Raw genomic sequence first — 16,082 nt, 5'->3', positions numbered from 1 at the left:
TCAGATCCTCACATTGCCCATTTTTCCTGGCTAAATGTTTATTTTTTGCCTAATATATCTCACCATTATAAAAAGATAATCAGTGTTACTCTGTCACGATTTCAGGAATCTGGACCCGAGCAGAGAGCCACACGACCAGAGCTGGGTGAATGAAACAGTTTTTATTGTAGGATGAATGATTTATGGAGATGGGTGAGTTCCAGACAGCGGGCGGCAGATGAAGGAGGGAAGCCGGTGGGGAGACAGACGCAGGGGAAGGGGAGCGGGGGGGAAAGAAGTGGGCTGAATGGGTTCCGGGGGTGTCCCAGGGTGACAGAGCAGGTGAGAGCCTGGACAGCAGTAGAGAGATAAAAAGATGTTAAAACCTCCAGATTTGCAACATAGCTTTTTGGTGGCTAGAAAGTACTGACTGGTAAGTCAAGTTCGACGATCTGGCAGGGAGTGGATGGTTCAGCCGGTCTTTATTGAGGCAGGTGTAATTCTGGCAATCAGTTTCAGCTGTCCGGGTCTCATGATGAAGCTAATCACCTGAGTGGTAGCAGCTGAGAGGCCACACTCACTCAGGTGAAGCGCTGAGGAGGGAGAGCAGAGAGAGAGGGAGAGGAGAACACGAGAGGGAGAGAAAAAGGAGAGAAAAAGAGGGAGAAAAACAGGAGGGAGACCGATAGGATATTTGGGATGTCAGGTGAGGGTGAGGAGAGGATCCTGACATACTCACTTCATTTGTTTGTGTTTTGATGTTGTGGCTGATGGGTGTATAGAAGCAAATAAGTGATAATGAAAAATCTAATGTACAATATAAAATGAACTATGTACAAAATGAAAATAATTACAATTTCACTTGTTTAAGGGATACATATTTTTTTTCTAAAAGATAATTTCTAATAAATGTGTTTATTATTGATGGTAAAATGACCATTCTTACAAATAATATTCTTTTCCATGTAATCTTTTACAATTTACTGTTATTGTTTGGAATTCGTATTTAAACACGAGCGTTTTATTGCCTCCTGCAGGTATCAGTAAGTGAAACCGAGTGCTCAGAGGTTGAACACCGGGTGACTGAGGGCCTCCTCCACCGGGGCCAACACATGCATGGAGCCCTGCCCATCTCTTCTGGCCAGCGCTGGAACCTCATAATTTGGATGAGAGCCTCTCAAGAACGCAATAAGCTGTGCCCCATGTGCAACAGGAAGCCGTCGCTGGAGGAGGGAGAAGGCTTCGCTGACGGCTTCACCAATCACTCCAAGGAACCCCTACACACTTCATGTGTGTTGACGTGATGAATCAAGCTGTTATGTTCTCCTTAACGTCCATCGACTGGGTGATCGTAGGAATTAGACTCAATTTAATCGAATAGCACATTTTGACTATTCCAAATCAGAATGTTTAATATGTATTGATTTGTGCAACAAATGATTATGAGCAATTTACAGTTCTAGGTTTTAGACATTCAAATAAATGTCCTATTTTTCCTATTTTATAGCTCCACACAATAAGGTCAGAATTCATAGTATTCATCCAACGTGTCAAATTCAGTGCATCTCTATAAAAACTCCATTACATCATCTTTTCCCACAGCAGTTTATCTGTCAGTGGTTGCTGGCATCTGTCTGTGCCCGTGAATCTAGAACTTGACACTGCCGATATTAAACCGGTGCTGTAGTGTTTTCCTATTGACTACTGTGTTGACTATTTTTGCAAAATGTGCTTTATCAGTGCTCTGGATCAGGAAGAATGAAAGTGATCACATATTTAGGATCATCTGTATTTGTCAAACTACCGATTTCTCACTTGCCATACATGTACAGAAAAAAAAAATCACTCAGTCATAGTTTGGAATAATGGAAGTTTAATGACATGAATTCTGCTAGTTCATGAATATCCTTTCTGTGTGCAATTCTCGTTATTGTAGTATACGTAGCGCTGTGGTTAATCATGTTCTTGTACAGAGTCTTTGGAGGTAGAAACACAATATGAGCCTGTCAGCTACATCCTGCAAACTACATGGATGCTTTTTAGAGACATTAAAACATCAGGGCCTTTTGGTTGTTTCTTTTTGTTCCTGCTTTTGTGCCAATATCTCCATATTGGCACAAAAGAAACAGACTGGGAGAAACAGAGGAAAGGAGAGCTGGTCTGTGGGATCAGATGCACCAAAATACAAATACAAGCGTCAATGCACATAATGTATAACAAAAGGCATGGCTTTGTACAGCAGACTTTAAAAGCTTTTGGTAAATAGTTGAGTTTCCTAAAATAGTGCTTGCTTTCAGGTTTCCTGCCTCAAAATCAAACTGTACACACAGGCGTATGTGAAATGAATGTACAAGTTCTATTTAGTGTAATTACAATGATAGTACAATACAGATATATAGCTAGTGGTAATAAAGATACAGTTTTCACAACAAATATATTGCCATATACAGATAAATATTTTTTCTTTACATCATACAAGAAAATAAATAAATTTAGTTTTCAATAGATTATTTGTTCACATGTTAAAAAGCAAATGCTTTTCCAAATGCAGTGATTGCATCAGTCCCATCCCAGTCTGTTCAGGCGTCTACTCAGTTTGCTCACAGCTGTCAGTTTGTACGACCTCATACTGTAGGTGGGTCAGCACTGGTTGCACTTAGTAGTCCGCCCACACTGTGTTGTGTGTTGTTCTGTCAACAAGCTTTTGTGTCTCAGCTTCACAACGTGGTCTCACTGCTCATGTCCCGGGGACGGTGGTGGTCGATGTCAGAGTCATAATCCGACTCCATCTCGATCTTGACCTGGGGTACGGGGCAGGCTATTCCTCGGCCCATAGGGATGGCTGGAGATGATGGGCAGGAGATCTTCAAGTGGAGGGTGATGCTAAGGAAGGGCGAGCTCCAGTTACCATACACACCCACAGACAAAGACAATGATCGGCTACCAGGGAGGCCAGAGGTTCTCAGCCATCAGGACTCCAGCAAAAAACTCCAGCAGCTTATGTCACTGATGAGTGACAGAGGAACTAAAGAGTGACATGATGCTGTAGTTTTTGTCTGCAGTCGCAGTGTCTCATGGTTCAGACTGGGAGTGGTGACGGGGAAACTTTGAGGCTGTGAGAGGGTTTACAGTGTACAATATATATGGGAATCCAGTGGAGAGATCAAGATCAAACCTAATTGCCGTTTCTAAAAATATTTAAGCATTATTATTTGATATCAATCTCAGATTAACTTTTTTTTTATGAACATAGAGTCTGGTTGATCTTGACAAAACCAAAAACCTCTAAATATAATGTAATAAATACACATATAATCACAAAAATGTAATGGAACCAGTAATTGCAAGAACATTCATACAATATATCATGACTTTTTATTGATTGCATTTCATTAAACAACACTCCTTGCTTTTTGAAATATTCATTTTTAATAGTTTGCAAATTTACTTGTTCCAAGATTTAGAATTTTGATTGTGCCTGTCTTTTGTAAAATGATTTGTTCAACAAATGACTGAAAGCAGAGCATTGTTGAAAGCTGCATCTTTTTTAAAAGGAATGACACAATTTGACAATAAAGGACAAGCACATACTATTTTTTCTTTATCTAAATTCACAGCTGACAGCATCTGTCAAAACAAGTTCATATTAATCAATTTTAATTCCAAACCATGCCTCTTTCAAAGCAATGCAGACATGATGGGAAATTTTCAAATTCAAAATCTCCCTCAAAGGACAAAAAAACGCAGTATTACAATTATTAAGCTTAAAAAAATGCTTTAACGTCTAGGTGTAAATTCAAAATAAGGAAAGGCTGCACTTTCGTGGCAATATATTTGCCTGAAACTGCTGTGGCTCCAGGTGAGGGCGATTCAGAGAGCTGGGGTCAGACTACATTTTGCATGCAGGTGTGGATGATGTGCTAAACATATTCAACACACGGAGTAAAAAGAAACAACCAAAATCATGTTTGCTACATATGGATGATTGTACAGTTGAATCTGAAGTGACCTGCAATAAATCCTCTAAATGCACTAGATATATACCACACTAAAAAGACCACACATTAGTTGATTAGTCTATCTAAATACCACGTTAATCTACACACATCAATGAAGAATCGGAGTTGTGTGTACAAAGGGCAGCACAGTGCACATGATGTCATATTGACACTTAGCACATTACACAGGAAGAGTAGCAGCAGGAGTGCACTGTTAATCACATTACAATGATCTGCATTGCCTTAAAGTGCATGGAGAGGAGACTGAGCCCAAATAACTAGGGAAATCTGGACTATGAGGATGATGTTGCACATAAATAATCAGTCTGTACCAGTGGATGCAGATGTTCCCATATAAAAATAATCATTTGTATAATTTACAAGTATTAACCTTCACTGCCATGAACAATAAAACTATAAGCACTAATGAGTTGTGTATTTCCAGATTAATATACTGTTTTATCATCCCCTCAAACAAGAATATACCCATATTTAGTTCTATAATATTCCTTCCTCTGTTCTTTTTCAAACTTTTCTTAATATAACACAACATCGTGACAAAACAAAAGCTTTTATGGGCTATGTTCTTGCATCGCAGTTGGCTTTAGTATTTGACAGATATCCAAATTAGTGTTTGCTGTGGTCATTTTGATAAAACATTTAATAATAATGTACTATTTTGTTTGTATTTTTAAAGGGTCAGTTCAACCAAATTACAAAAACATTACAGTGCCAAAAAAAAACAGTATTCACAACACTTGCTTTTTGAGATTAAAACGTACTCAATGTATTTTTTTTAATATAAGTTTACAATTGAAGAGTTCATTTGCAACGACAGATAACTCCGTTTTGATAAATTTTCAGAAAACTTTTTTTTAAATTTTTTACTTGAGATAATAGGGCTGCACAGTGGAGTAGTGGTTAGCACTTTCGCCTTGCAGCAAAAAGATCTCCCCGGTGGGCCTGGGATCTTTCTGCATGGAGTTTGCATGTTCTCCCTGTGCATGCATGCATGCGTGGGTTTTCTCCGGGTACTCCGGCTTTCTCCCACAGTCCAAAAGTATGCTGAGGTTAATTGATTACTCTACATCAGAGATGTCAAACTCATTCCACAAAGGGCCGGTGTGGCTGCAGGTTTTTGTTCCAACTTAGCAGCATCACACCAGACCTGACTCATTTAATGAACCGATCTCAGTCTCCAGACAGGCGATTGGTCAGACTGTGTGCTGTAGATATGTTGGAACTAAATGCTGTAGCCTAGAGCACACAGTCTGACCAATCACCTGTCTGGAGACTGAGATCGGTTCATTAAATGAGTCAGGTCTGGTGTGATGCTGCTTAGTTGGAACAAAAACCTGCAGCCACACCGGCCCTTTGTGGAATGAGTTTGACATCCCTGCTCTACATTGTCCGTAGGTGTGAATGTGAATGTGATTGTCTGTATATGTAGCCCTGTGACAGACTGGCGACCTGTCCAGGGTGTCCCCTGGCTTCGCTTGAGTCAGCTGAGATAGGCGCATTCGGGCCGTTTTGAGATGTGCAAAAGTATTTTGCTTAATTTACCGAAGCTGCAAACTCGATGATAGAAACATTATACACCCATGGAAAGCTTAGATTCTCATGAATCCGCCCGTATAAAGCACTTTCAGATTTGATTACCACAGCGGGTAATATAAACACATTTGTCCAACAAACAACAAATAACGTAAACAGCACAATTCACCTTTGAAGGCTGAACAAAAGATTGCCAATATCTTATTTGTAAATAAAAATATGAAGAGAAATACAGGGAATATGGGACGTGCAGTGTGAGGTGCACGTGCACGAAAACTAGCAATTTGTGGATTATTTACTGATTTCAAGACATGTTTTGGACAAAATATTTTACTGGCTTGTTTTGTCTGGATGTCCAAGGTTGGATTATGGCCGTTTTTTGTGGAATATTTTCATCTGTGACTAGTTATGAGCCTTCAAAGGTGAGTTGTGCTGTTTACGTTATTTGTTGTTTGTTGGACAAATGTGTTTATATTACCCGCTGTGGTAATTACATCTGAAAGTGGTTTATACTGGCGGATTCATGAGAATCTAAGCTTTCCATATCCTTGTCTCAAAGATTAAGTCATGCAAGTCTAAGTACAAACAGCCGGTACAGTGAAACTGCGAATGGCTCATTAAATCATCGAGTTTGCAGCTTCAGTCAATTAAGCAAAATACTTTTGCACATCTCAAAACGGCCCAAATGCGGGCCCCTGAAGTTTAACGGGTGACTGAACTTGAAACAGGCTGTTCACTCATGATTCTCATGCAACCAGCAGTTATTGCAAACAAGAAAGGGGTGTAATTTAGTGTCCAGATGTACAAGGCTGTCTGAGACCTATCCACACAGGCTAATTATAGTCAAAGGTACATCCACTGATCAGTGACTTGAATGGGGTGACAATTATGCAGTCACATATTTTGCATTCTATATTCATTATTGACTGACATCTCTTGATATAAATCTGTTTTAACTTTGACATTAAGGAGTCTTTTTTCAAAAATATTTTCAAAAGAGCAAAAACAGATGGATTATGATTTCATGTTGAAATGCAATTAAAGGGGAACACTTCTAAGGGGGGTGAATACTTTTTACAAGTGCTAAACTATAATTTACTTGTACTGCTATTTAGCCATGCAGAAAAACATCTTTGGACACAGTTTGAGACAACTGTCTCATGGATTTCTGCATTATAATGAACACAACTGGAATTTAGGGTGCTTGCAGCATATAGAATTAAATTTTTTTCTTATTTTTGTTTTAAATCACCAAAAACTACAGAAACGCTATACCAGTTAGTTCGGAGAGTCTACAGAAGTCACTGTGAACAGTTTTTATTGGAATTATTTTCTTTCCAAGAAAGAATGGATTACGCAGAGTAAGAGAGAGAGATGCTGCAACTCATTTTAATGGTTTTCCATTGCTGATCACACCATAAAAAAAATCATATCCACTGCATTGCAGAGGAGGAAAAAATTTGAGAAGCAGACATTTCAGAAGCTGTACTTATAGAGTGAAGCTTGCAAGCCAGTTTTGACTGTCAACACACAGCTGTTTATACACCTACATTACATACAACACCCAAATTTTAAGATGGTTTCTTGCAAAGATAATTTAAGGAGCACTTAGACCATGGCCCATTCAGAGAGAGAACTAGCCCTGGTCAAACTGTCATAAGTGCTTGGAAAACCAAAAGTTCAGCTCAGTGTCAATTCTGATCATGAATCTCTTTCTAGTGTTTTCTCACACAGTTCTTTCCTGATTTGTTTTCACCTCAACGTCATATTTTTTCAGTAATAAAATGCAGCTTGTCTGCTATTATAATGTAACATACATTAGAAGTATTTTGAAATAATTTCAGTGTACTTGAGCTGTTAAAGTCCTACTCAGTTTTTATGTCCATGTTTCCTAACCCTAACCCTAACCCTACCTGTAGACTCTGAGTCCATGAACCCCTGAGGGGAAGGTTACTATCGCTGCTCCTCACTCTGCTTGCAAGTCTATATGCAATGCACATTAAAATCCAGCAGGAAAAGGAGAAATTAAAGCTTTGCTTGGTAGGATTTAGTAGCATCTAGCAGTGGGATTGCATGTTGCAACCATCTGACTATCCCATACTTTACCCTCTCCTTCGTAACATGCACCAAAAATGCATCAAAATACGAAAAGCCCTCTGAAGAGCCAGTATTGGGTTTGTCTATTTGGATGACTCAAGAAACGTGATGGTGCCACTTGGTAGACTCAGTGGATATAAATGGCTCATTTTAAGATAATTAAAACATAATGACATGTGATTAGACACTGAGAACATTACTGTAAATACTATGCTCCATTTCTGCCAATAGGTCCCAGTAAACCCTGCACACTCAACCATTATAAAAGTACCAGTGCAACAATGTAGAAAAGTCTGTTTTACTGGAGAAGAAGTACCACAATATTAGCAGCTAAATATGTTGAAGTGTATGGAATAAGATTACTGTCAAAAGTATTCATCCAGGATTCTAACCATTCGTATTCGTAATGTTAAACATTTGTATGTTAATAAAAAATGTGTACACAAAATTCTGCTGTCATATGCATGAGTTTGATAAATTAAGGGTTAGGATTGTTTTTACGAGTATGAACCTAAAAGTTGTGAGTGCAACTCTAATTTCTACGACTACGAAGTCTTCCCTGTGAGGACGAATTCAAGTTTATGGGTACGAGTAGAAAAATACTGGAATGACGTCACATAGGTCACAGGGGAAGGTAATCGAACACAGATTGCTCCAAACGCGCATGCGCCATTTATAAAGAGTAGACGCCGGGTGGACCCGGTGGACCTACCGGGGCAGGTGACGCCTCACAGGTCAAGTAAATAACACATCCAACTTCTTGTAATTTATTTATTTCATGAAACTGTACTGTTTTAATTGATATACAGTTTATGGACGAAAGACGGTACTGCTTAGCTTGCACGCTAACGAGCCGGGCCGGTGACACATTAGCCTTCTAATGCAAGGAGGCTAATGAGGAGGCTAAGGAGGCTTAATAACAAAACAAACATAATTTGAGATTATGAATCGTGGCAATTGGCGTATGAATCAGCCCATTGTACAGCCTAAATTGCTGTAAATTAAGTCCAGTTTTAGTTCTTTGCAAACTCAGACACGTGCATTAGTTTAGTTTACAATGAATCTGGCGGAGTTCGGTAAAGTTGGAAAGATATTCACAGATTCGGACTTCCGGCATCAATAACTCATGAGATATATGTTGTCAAAACATGAACGATGCCTCTTTCAAATCGTTGTAAGGTAGACAATGTGCTACAAGGCCAATTTTATCAAAAGTCGCTGTATTTCAAGCTACAGAAATAACATTGGCGTCTATGAGCAGCCGGCGGTGCAACGAGTGAACAGGGACCGTCTGCAAATAGCAAAACCGCTGCAACAGCGAAAAGAGACACTGCACATTTATTCATTAACTTCACTGTAGAGCCACCAAAATCACTGGAGCCATGAATGGGCTCTTGCTGGTCAAACTACAACTCTTGCTTTGGCGCTAAATTAAAAATCTGAATTTTAAGGAATTTTTATGTTTTGTATGATTATTTTATGAGTATTAAAATGGCACTTTTCTTCATGTATGTGGTATATTTTATATAACACACAGGAAAAATGGCATAAGGGCATAGTGTACTTGCTGTGACCTGTGCTGGTCAGACCGTCAGGTTTATTACCTCCAAGTATTGTCTGTACAGTCCTTAACTAGAAAAATATTACTCTCAATTTAACATTATGGTATAAATGAATCAATTGACACTGAAACTTTGCAATAAAGTGTCTTATCGTCTTTCTTCTCAATCATCAGTACTTGAGGTGACAGTCTAAACAGTTTGTTTGGTATATTGGCGTTATCTGATACTCTCTTTGGTAAGGATTGTAAATTCCATTACTATACAGAATTATGTGTTTGGACAAACAAGTACACTATGCCCTTATGCCATTTTTCCTGTGTGTTATATAAAATATACCACATACGTGAAGAAAAGTGCCATTTTAATACTCATAAAATAATCATACAAAACATAAAAAATCCTTAAAATTCAATTTTTCATTTAGCACCAAACAAAGAGTTGTAGTTTGACCAGCCGCAGCCGATTCATGGCTCCAGTGATTTTAGTGGCTCTACAGGGTACAAGAGTAAAGTTATTGAATAAATGTGCAGTGTCTCTTTTCGCTGTTGCAGCGGTTTTGCTATTTGCAGACGGTCCCTGTTCACTCGTTGCACCGCCGGCTGCTCATAGACGCCAATGTTATTTCTGTAGCTTGAAATACAGCGACTTTTGATAAAATTGGCCTTGTAGCACATTGTCTACCTTACAACGATTTGAAAGAGGCATCGTTCATGTTTTGACAACATATATCTCATGAGTTATTGATGCCGGAAGTCCGAATCTGTGAATATCTTTCCAACTTTACCGAACTCCGCCAGATTCATTGTAAACTAAACTAATGCACGTGTCTGAGTTTGCAAAGAACTAAAACTGGACTTAATTTACAGCAATTTAGGCTGTACAATGGGCTGATTCATACGCCAATTGCCACGATTCATAATCTCAAATTATGTTTGTTTTGTTATTAAGCCTCCTTAGCCTCCTCATTAGCCTCCTTGCATTAGAAGGCTAATGTGTCACCGGCCCGGCTCGTTAGCGTGCAAGCTAAGCAGTACCGTCTTTCGTCCATAAACTGTATATCAATTAAAACAGTACAGTTTCATGAAATAAATAAATTACAAGAAGTTGGATGTGTTATTTACTTGACCTGTGAGGCGTCACCTGCCCCGGTAGGTCCACCGGGTCCACCCGGCGTCTACTCTTTATAAATGGCGCATGCGCGTTTGGAGCAATCTGTGTTCGATTACCTTCCCCTGTGACCTATGTGACGTCATTCCAGTATTTTTCTACTCGTACCCATAAACTTGAATTCGTCCTCACAGGGAAGACTTCGTAGTCGTAGAAATTAGAGTTGCACTCACAACTTTTAGGTTCATACTCGTAAAAACAATCCTAACCCTTAATTTATCAAACTCATGCATATGACAGCAGAATTTTGTGTACACATTTTTTATTAACATACAAACGTTTAACATTACGAATACGAATGGTTAGAATTGTGGATGAATACTTTTGACAGTAATCTTACTCCATAGAAGTGGAAGTGGGAGACTTTCACATATAAATTAATGTCTGGTCCATTCAAGCTCTTGCCAATGCTGATTAAGCCTGTAAGTGCTGAGTAAATGTTTCTGTAATACCCAGAATATCACAGTTTTAAATCTAGTCTGTGTGATGATGTGTTTTATGTCATCCATTGGTTTGCCTGAGCTGAAGAGGGGAGCAGCCTTAGTGAGGGAGGACAAACCTACAGCAACTAGCATTTTATCAGAGGCGATGGTGGAGAATCCAAGGAATTGTCCAACAAGAGTGATGCCCCAGATAACAACAACAACAATAACAACAACAACAACAACAACAACAACAATAATAATATTAACAATAAGAAGAAGAAGAAGAAGAAGGAAACTTCTATCTGCAAATATGCTATATTAATTATATTGTTGGGTTGTAACTGTGGATACCTTAATGTTTAAGTTTGACTTGGGGTGGGGGTCTAATTGTAACTATAATATATACCACTAGGTATCATAATCTACTACATTATAGAATTTACTTGTTGGCTATATTCAGTGTTAATCTGAACCAGCAAATTAACAACCCAATACAGCAGCCACACAAATGTAGTGGAGTAAAAAGGACAATAATTATCTCTGAGATGCAGTGGAGTGGAACTATAAAGTATCATAAAATGCAAATACTTAGATTAAGTACAAGCTCTTCAGAATTGAAGTTTAATACAGTACAGTGCAATATAGGACTTAATATTTAACTTAATGTTCTAGTAAGTTACACATGGTACACTGTTTTGTACCATGTGAGATTGTTGATTGAGATAAATTATAAAACTATGTCAGTGCTGAAGTGCCACTAAAAGCCATGCTGTTTTTGTCATTTGTGTGAACTGACCCTTGCATATTTTCTTTGTGTACATTTCTACATTTGTGCAGCAGCACGCTGGCAGTACGCTCCCCACTGAGACTGTGCAACATCAGGATAGACGAGGTCTTGGTAGGGGATGTGCAGTTTTAGAACACAGTACCTGCGATCCAAATCTGACTCTGAGCTGGGTGAGTGGTTGGAGTAGGCGTGGTACTTGTCCTGCAAGGAAACACAAACGCGTGTAGAGCACAGACACAAACCATCAGATCTTCATGTCATAACCCAGTTGTCCTGCAGGGGGCAGCAGAGGATTGAGTTTCTCACCTCCTCCTCACTGTCGTCTGCTTTGGACTTCTTTTTTTCCTTCTCCTTCTCCTTCCCCTTCCCCTTCTTTTTGTCATCATCCTTCTTCTTCTTCTCTTTCTCAGGTAGGAGGTCGTCCAGCCAGGCCAAGTCGTGTCGGGAGAAGACCATGTCCAGCATCTTCCTGACCACCATCAGACCCAGGATCTGGTGTTTGATATGCAGATGTTCAGACACGCAAGCCTTGTTTTAACTCCCATTAACATTCATCTCATATCTGACATATGTACTGCATATGATTTAACTGGATGGCATTTGGAAATGACATTAGCATGAATCACTGGTATGCATAGTGAGATCAAGTGACTTCCTCTTCTAATATTTACATTATCTTTAAAATTGACATTAAACCTCTATCATGGTTCTTTACATAAAGTAAAAATTAATTTTGATATTGATATTTCATTTGACTTGCACTGTTTCAGCGGAAGCATATCTCTGATCCCCTCTGGGGCATGTTTGAAGCATTTTGAAACCTTTATTTTATATATTTGTCTGCCACATTGTATCAAATTATCTGATCAAACAAGATGTGGACAAAAATCTTGGTGGTTCAAAATGGCTGCCTCATTTCTCCAACAATGACACAAGGATTCATGAAAATCTGTGTTACAGATGTGAGCATTTTATCACATTTACCATAACAGGGAATATGATGGCCAGGAAGGTGGATTTGAGGATCCAGAGCACAGCCAGACACATAATCTGGATCAGCGTGAACAGGTGTACCCTCCTCAGAGGAACATGACGGAGGTAAGAGTAGTCCGGTTGATGCTTGGACGGCATCATGTACAATTTAATCCTGTCCCAGAACTGGGGAGGACAATGAGACAAGGGGGCAGAGGGGACAAAAGAGCGTAAGGTCTAAGTGGCACAGGTTAATTACATGGATATCTATGGAATGAATGACTAATCCCAAAGTTTTTATGAGAGATCTGTGTATGTGTAACAGCTCTGCTTGCCTGTCCAGTTTGTTGGAGGATAGTTACTGAGGAGCATCTGCTTTTGTAGGTGGTTTCAAATGTGTAGCATTGTTATTCCAAAATGTGGGTTATGGAATGAGACACCTGGGTACTGGGGACATACATATGTACTCTACAGATGTAGTTGACACAGATAAATATCAGTTGTTCTTTCCTTCCACACAATATACAAAATTCTGATGTTTATAGTCAGTCCTATGTATTTTTTTTCATGTGATTTTTTTGGTCTTTACAGTCTGCATGTACACTACAGAAAAAGCCAGCCTAACCTCCTCTTTCTTCACGTTGTTTGGTAGTTTTAAATAAGACGCCTTCTGTTTGCTATAGGAAAAGCAATAATTGAGAGGCCAAGCAACTACAACTCAATTCATTATGATTAATACCAAAAACATGTGGCACGCATTGTACCTGAATTCCACTGAGGGAAGCTACGCCCATGTAGAGGAAGACACCGTACAGCACAGGCATGGGGATAAACTACAAGCAACAGTCAGGATAAAAACATGTAAGACACTACACTCAGAATGTACATATGCTAATAGACTGCTAACATGACAAGTAGAATGGAGAACCAAAGTAATCTATGTTTGATAAATAAACAATTCTGAAATAAATCATTGAATGAACACACCACAGGACATACAGCATATAAATGACCCATTCAATTCTGAAATTCTTTAATTAGTTTGTAAACTTAACTTATTCGAGTTTGAATTTATTCAGTTATTAGTGAAAAGTAGTAGAGGTACACTTTCTAGAGTATATTTATTTAACCAGGTTAGTCCCACTGAGATCAGAGACCTCCTTTACAAGGGAGATCTGGTGAAGAGGGCAGCAGAACAGTCACTAAATAAAATAACAGAGTATATGGTACTGTAGGGCCTTAAACCTGAGCGGTGTTAATTTACACAATAAATTACACTGTAGGGTTTTTACCTTGATATTCAAACTTCTTATAATAATATGTTATGCTGATCATTTTTTCTCTACTGGAAAGCACTTTGGCTCAGTGACCACTGTTTTAATCTGCTATATAAATAACAATAATAAGTGACTTGATTTGACAGTTCCTGTAGGTCTAGCTAAGAGAAACTAATCTGCTAAATTGGGTATCAGTGGTTGGGATTATTTGGTTAAGAAGTAGGCAACATATGCTTGGTTGAAAGGTAAAGAAAACGCCACTCAAATTTCAGTGCTGTCAGTCATCGCATGGTTTTGCTCCCCATTACAGACTAGCAACGGCAGACAGCACACTGTACAAAGCCATGCACTGTTCATATATTGGAAATGTGTGATTCATCTGTCATGTGCTTCATACCTTAAGTACTGGAGCAAGGAAGATGGAGACTCCGGTAAGAGCAAACACCAAAATGCCTGTCACCCTTTGTTCTCTGTATATTTGACATTGATGAAATATACACAAGAGAGTGTCAAGTCAGTTTCACAAGGCTTCTCTATTTCAACTACAAAGGATTCAGAACAGGGTTTCTCTGATACTGTGATATTACCAGCGGCAGCCTGAAGGGCCTATTTCCAGAGCTGACAGTTCTCTTTTTATTTCTATGGTCTTTGTATTATTTTTTTTTACTGTGGACCAACCTGACCCCGAGGAACTGTGGCTGCTCTCCTGGAGCGCTGGACTCGCTCTCCATCTTCAGAGAGTCGATGTGGGCAATGGAGATGACGGTGGCAGCCACATACCAGGGTAGGCCCATGAAGGAACAGGCGGCCATCAGGACACCCACCCAAAACAAATCCAGGTGGTAGCCACAGCCTTTCTGCCAGGGAGACCAGACACAGATCATATTATAAAGACCTCATGAGGTGGGCATTATAGGCTTCAAAGCTCTTTTTGCTTCTTCTGAGTATTATTCTGGCTTTGTTCAGTGCAAACATAGTGCCAACATGCAATAATATCATTTTGAATTATTACAAAAGAACAGTATCATCAATAACTGTGGTAAAAAAGAAATTTCAATCATATTTAATTGTTTTAAAAAGATGTATTTCTTTATTTTATTTTATTTTTTTTACTGATAAGCAGCATATAGGAGCAGCACACTTACCTTAAGTTTGTTCTCCTTGCGGTTAACAATGACTGCGCTGATCTGCTGGTCCATGAAGATGAGGATAGTGACGAGGAGAGCAGGAACAAAGCTGGCCAGATATATCCACCATGGGTTTTTACCGAAAGGCATCACCAGCCAGCCACGATCCGGTCGAGTTGGCTGGTGAAAATAGAGAGATCATAGTTTTTTTTAATGAAGATCAAATTCAAATGATCCGAAATCCAGTGTTAACGTGGTACATGACTATTGTAGCTGTAAATGGCTGGTTTTTAATGGAATATCTACATAGGGGTACAGAGGAACATTTCCAGCAACCACCAGTCCTGTGTTCTAATGCTACATTGTGTTAGCTAATGATGTTGAAAGATAGCTGATGATTAGAAAACTCTTGTGCAGTTATGTTTGCATATGAATAAAAGTGTGAGTTTTCATGGAAAACATGAAATTGCCTGGGTGACCCCAAACAGTGGAACATTGTAGACTCAAAGAGATCATTATAAGACATTTTAAATCATTATATTAGAATTGTGTGGGCCGCACAGTGGAGTGGTGGTTGGCACTTTCGCCTTGCAGCTAGAAGATCCCCGGTTCACGTTCTCCTGGGATCTCTCTGTATGGAGTTTGCATGTTCTCTGTGTACTGTGCATATGTGGATTTTCTCCAGGTTCTCCAGCTTTCTCCCACAGTCCAAAAACATGCTGAGGTTAACTGATAATTCTAAATTGCCTATAGGTGTGAATGTTAGTGTGACTGTTTGTATATGTGGCCCTGCGACAGACTGGCGAACTGTCCAGGTGTCCCCTGTCTTCGCCTCAAGTGAGCTGGGATAGAGACCAGCCCTCCGTGACCCTAATGAGGATTGAGCGGTGTATAGATATTGGATGGATAGATATTAGAATTGTTCAATTGTTCAATAGTCCAAAAGGTTTTGTTTGCAAACTCACTTTCAACACAACAACCTTTCTGTATGGAGTGCATGCCTGTCCACTTTAATGGACAGGCATGCACAGGCAATGGTACTTGAAGTTGTGTGAAGTGATTTAGGAAAGGCTTTTTCTAAATTTCAAAAATAGTATTCATCCAAAATCCCCTCTGAGTTTGTTAAATACCTGCACC

General features: G+C 39.2%; 2 protein-coding genes across 6 annotated transcripts in view; one reads left to right on the top strand and one right to left on the bottom strand.

Moving 5' to 3' along the window:
• ogfod2 (2-oxoglutarate and iron-dependent oxygenase domain containing 2) overlaps positions 1-2,047 on the top strand; it is an 82,097-nt gene extending 80,050 nt beyond the window's left edge. The window contains 1 exon segment of the mRNA XM_051950713.1: positions 1,017-2,047. Coding sequence (XP_051806673.1) covers positions 1,017-1,283 — 267 coding nt within the window. The 3' untranslated portion in view covers positions 1,284-2,047.
• The window catches only part of slc4a5a (solute carrier family 4 member 5a), a 63,796-nt gene continuing 49,546 nt past the window's right edge, over positions 1,833-16,082 (bottom strand). For all 5 annotated transcript variants that reach the window (XM_051950668.1, XM_051950667.1, XM_051950664.1 and 2 more), the window contains 8 exons: positions 14,964-15,125; positions 14,497-14,675; positions 14,216-14,288; positions 13,306-13,374; positions 12,554-12,727; positions 11,876-12,061; positions 11,712-11,770; positions 1,833-2,862 (listed from right to left, as the gene is read on the bottom strand). In XM_051950668.1, the coding sequence (XP_051806628.1) occupies positions 2,697-2,862; positions 11,712-11,770; positions 11,876-12,061; positions 12,554-12,727; positions 13,306-13,374; positions 14,216-14,288; positions 14,497-14,675; positions 14,964-15,125 (1,068 nt within the window). In that variant the 3' untranslated portion in view covers positions 1,833-2,696. The remainder of the gene's footprint in view (positions 2,863-11,711; positions 11,771-11,875; positions 12,062-12,553; positions 12,728-13,305; positions 13,375-14,215; positions 14,289-14,496; positions 14,676-14,963; positions 15,126-16,082) is intronic.

This window comes from Acanthochromis polyacanthus, chromosome 7, assembly GCF_021347895.1.
Source record: "Acanthochromis polyacanthus isolate Apoly-LR-REF ecotype Palm Island chromosome 7, KAUST_Apoly_ChrSc, whole genome shotgun sequence".
NCBI lineage: Eukaryota > Metazoa > Chordata > Actinopteri > Pomacentridae > Acanthochromis > Acanthochromis polyacanthus.
This window is presented reverse-complemented; position numbering and strand designations above follow the sequence as displayed.